Source organism: Lygodium microphyllum, chromosome 27 (genome assembly GCF_053477565.2).
Source record: "Lygodium microphyllum isolate KBCC chromosome 27, Lygodium_microphyllum_v1.1.10, whole genome shotgun sequence".
Lineage (NCBI taxonomy): Eukaryota > Viridiplantae > Streptophyta > Polypodiopsida > Schizaeales > Lygodiaceae > Lygodium > Lygodium microphyllum.
The window spans coordinates 102,377,187-102,381,652 of NC_141161.1; the positions used below are offsets into that span (position 1 = coordinate 102,377,187).

Genomic DNA, 4,466 nt, shown 5'->3' on the forward strand with positions numbered 1-4,466 from the left:
ATCCCCATATAGGAAAAAAAGAGAATTCCCCATGGAATTCCCTAGTTGAAAATACATATAAGTGGGGAAAGTAAAAACTAGGGAAAGTGGGAGAATAAGTAGGGAATCACATAAGACCTTTCCTATGTAGGAAATATTTCCTATATAGAAAAATACAAAATTTTCTATGTAGGGAATAATTCCTATATAGGAAATATTCCATATATAGGAAAAAAATTCTAGAGGTGATTCCCTAGGTACTCTCACTGGGAAATCTCTCATTTTTCCTATTTTTTACATTCCCTACTTATATGTACTTTCAACTAGGGAATTCCGGGGGAATTCTCTTTTTTCCTTATCACTTTATCTACTTTGCCCTTACTCTTAGACATGCTAATATCAAATAAGAAATTACACAATGAATTTTTAACTAGAAAATTATATAGAGAATGTCATCATTTCTAAGTAAGGATCAATAACATACATCTAATGATCAAAATAGATTAAACAAATTAAGACATCAACATCTACTTTTAGCAACCAAAAGAAAAATTAAAATACTTTTAAAGGAGCATAGAACTAAAAACTAATTAAGCAACATGTGTGTCTTGATTGTTTTATCCCTTAAATCTCCAATATGTTGCAAAGTAATAAATGTTTGAGTAATCCCTCAAATCTCCAATATGTTGAAAAGCAATAAATTCTTAACTCAAAGTAAAAGTTATGCTAAAACTTCCACATCATCTAGACTAAGCACATTGCTATTTTTGTTTAGTCCAACTTTGCCATTTCCTAGTAGCCAAGAAATAATCTCCTTAATCATATCATCACTTGTTGGCTTCTTTGTATCCTTAATCAAAACTCGAAAGCTAGCTTCAATCTTTTTGAGATTCATGTATGTACTCTTTAAAGAAAAGTACATATCATGAATTGTAGGCACACCAAGATACTTCAAAAGTATGGTTTCCATGTTCTCTTTTGTCGTATTAACCTGCATTGAATAACAAAAAGAGAATAAGTAACTTATTATACTATGTATAGATAATTAAATGACACGAATTATAATATGAAAAGCCATAAATTTAACTACATGACTATTATATATATATATATATATCAACTATAAAGCTACCCTTTACGCATCATTTGAAATGTTAATCTCAAAGCTACAAATTGAACTACATGACTACAATTATATATATCTAATTAAAATATAAATTAACAATAAAGTTACCCTTTGAGTATCATTTGAAATGTTAATCTCAATGCCTTGGTTTGGAAGATCTTTAAATTCCTAATTCAAATAAAATAAAAAAATTAGATTATGCTTTTCATATATGACATAAACAAAAATATAAACATTTACATCTAGCACCTTTGGTTCTTTTTTGTTGATATTGGTACCTCGTTTCATGCTCCCTTGTTGCAAAAGATCCTTCATCTTCTCACTTGGCTAGTCAACACGTAAAATAAATAGTTATGTAATAAATCATACCTTTAGTTATTCACTAAACTATGATGCTATTGTTCTCTCACAAACATATATCAAATACCTTCCTCTTTCTTTGACTTTTTCGAGATGTTTCATTAATGTCATCATCTGAATTAGCCTACATTCAAAACTAAAATTAGTAATCACATTAAAAACATTTATATAGAAAAAAAAATTACATACCTTATCATTTCTTGAACTATGGATACTTTGTTCCATAGTTTCTTGACGTTTAGTTGAGTACATTATTTTGTCTAAACCATGTGACAATAACTTTGAAAAGCTGGCACAATTTTCCATATCAAGTGTCTCATCTTCATTTTCAACATCCTACATTTTAAGCATGTAAAGGATAAGATACTGTTAAGAACATAAATCATATGGTCAATCTTAAATTTAATATAAAGCAAAGAACCTCATCGGATGTATAACATTGAAATTCTTCAAAGCTCTTTTCTTCCTCCACAAACATATTCATCTATGGGAAATGAAAGTTAATGTATAAGTATCTGTATAAGAGACATTCTCAAAGAAAGTTATTAGATATGAGCTTAAAAGCATTACCTGCAATGATAAATATGTTTGCTTGTATTGTTGTCCTTCAAAGGAGCTACTTTCTTCAAGAGGCTACATCAACAAAATAAGATCATGTGTATACATCAAATGTCTCCAAAATATATGGAATCAAGTACAAAAATGATAAACATATAAGATTATAAGATACCTTTTCCAAACCTTGTTCGTTTGAAATATCATCCATGCTAGGAATGTATACATCAAGTTGAATAGAATCAATAGTAGCAACATATGGTTCACTCTGCCATCAATAGACACCCCTAAATGAGTATGGGAGAAAAAGAACCAATCCTACACTTATGATATCAAACTTATAAATCATATCATCTTACCATTGATGATGTTATCTCATTTGATACATTTTGAAGCTTATCTATATCATCCACTCCAAGAGATGCGGATAATTCTCTCTATATGTCATAAGATTAATAGTTCAATAACTAAGAATCTACACCTCAAATATTAGGAAAGCCAATAAAAAAAAGTAACAATCAACTTACCTTCTTTAAAAGATATTTTTTCTTCAAATACTTTCTTTTATCTTGCTTTGTACCCTTCCACCAGTCATATATGTCATTCTCTCTCCATATGTACTCACATCCAGTAAACTTCAATGGTAAAATCTCATGGTGATTCTCTGATATGACTTTCATGATATACTATTTATCCACATTTTTATAACGTAGATCATTTGGGTTTAAGGATTCAAACCACCTATGTACTCGATGATAATTTTCGAGCATGACAGTGTGTTGACTTTTAAAGTATTCAGCCAAGAATTTTTTTCCATAAAGTCTATCCTCTTCTCTAAATTTCAACATGGGTGGCCGATAGATATCATCATATGATGGTATGCGTATCACTCCTATTGATACTCAAGTGATCAAATATCATTAGTTAGTATAACCATTTCAAAAAATGACTCATTATCAACATAAGAAAGCTGGTAATACCTGATTCTTGGCTTGAAGAAGTGTTAAGGCAAGCAATCTCAATGTCTTCCTTTCTTGCATTGTCTCTTCTGTCATCTTTAGTAACTTGTTTACCTATATATACATAGAGTTAACCAAAGCTCACGATAATACAAGGTTATGAAAATTTTCAATAACACAAAAGAAAATAATTAGATATTTTGTATCAATTTGGGTCACCAAATTTGTACAAGTTTTTTATCCTTAAAGTTGGTACTTGCATCTTGACTTGAAGAAACATTATCGCAAGTAACCTCCTGATCTCCCTTTCTTACATTACCTCTTTTCCCACCTTTTGTTGTTTTTTTATCTATGTTTATATACATACACACAATTACTCAAAGTTTAAAAATATGAATAACTATGAACATTTTAAATTAGGCAAAGAGACTAATTAAAGCTAGTTAATCTCAAAATGAATCACCTAATAAAGCAAGATGTAATATATGTACAAATTTTAATTTTCAAAGTTTAATAGAAATAAAGACATATACTTGTATCATGATTTGAAGAGACATTAGGGCCAATGACCTCCTTAGCTTTCATTGTTCCATTATTTCTTGTACCATCATTTGTGATTTTGTTACCTTTATGTACACATAATAAACCAAAGTTTAGAAACATAAGAGACTTATATTTTTTAAAAAGAAGTGCTATATCAAACTAAATCACTTAATTTCTTAGCACTTGGATTAGAACACATGAATTAGTAATAAAATTAGGTATAAATTTAGTTATTAGAGTTAGTTACCTTTCACTTCTTCCACAACTAAATCCACAAGCCCAAGTAGTTTGAGATCCTCACTCATCATTTTTTTCAAAAGAGCCATCATCTCTAGATTAGAAGTCGACATGGCAAACCTACATAGGCAAGGTAAAAATAAGAAAGTGTTTGCAATGCATGTTTGAATGTAAATTACATTAAGCAATACAAAACAAAAGACTTCAATAAACATACCGTCATAACATTGTTGCCTCATGCTCATGCGAACGCCATATGGTAGGTATAATCGTTTTTTTATTGTCAATTGCAATTGCTTTTGTTTTGAGTACTTGCCATTGCTTTTTCGTGGATACACATAGCCACCAATCCTTCCAATCTTGATCCTCTATTCTCACTTTTCAAAGTTTAGATCTGCCCCAAACAACCCAAAATGGGAGAAAAATAGCCCATGGAAGATACACTTTCATGCAACCAAAAACTGATCCAAACTTGGCATTTATCAATCAGGGAGGGTGGGACTAGGTCTAAATATAAGGTGATTGTTTTCCACTCCCTGTGTCCTTCAAGGAAGGAGGTGACTCATAAGCACATGAGTGGAATTTGTGCCTATAAGTAACAAGGGAGGGTGGTACAATGTGCTAAGGGAGATTTCCCACATGACCAGTCCCAAAGGATAGAGTATGATGCACTTGCGGATATGGGGAGGTGCATAATGCACAACTAC

The 4,466-nt window shown here is 30.8% G+C and overlaps 1 protein-coding gene across 1 annotated transcript; it reads right to left on the minus strand.

Moving 5' to 3' along the window:
• Positions 1-1,446: 1,446 nt before the first annotated feature.
• Positions 1,447-3,175, minus strand: LOC148012665 (uncharacterized). Its single transcript, XM_087669705.1, has 4 exons — positions 3,001-3,175; positions 2,036-2,098; positions 1,887-1,949; positions 1,447-1,801 (listed from the first exon to the last, which is right to left on the minus strand). Exons 1-4 carry the CDS (start codon positions 3,073-3,075, stop codon positions 1,493-1,495), a joined length of 510 nt encoding a protein of 169 aa, XP_087525831.1. The 5' UTR covers positions 3,076-3,175; the 3' UTR covers positions 1,447-1,492.
• Positions 3,176-4,466: the final 1,291 nt, after the last annotated feature.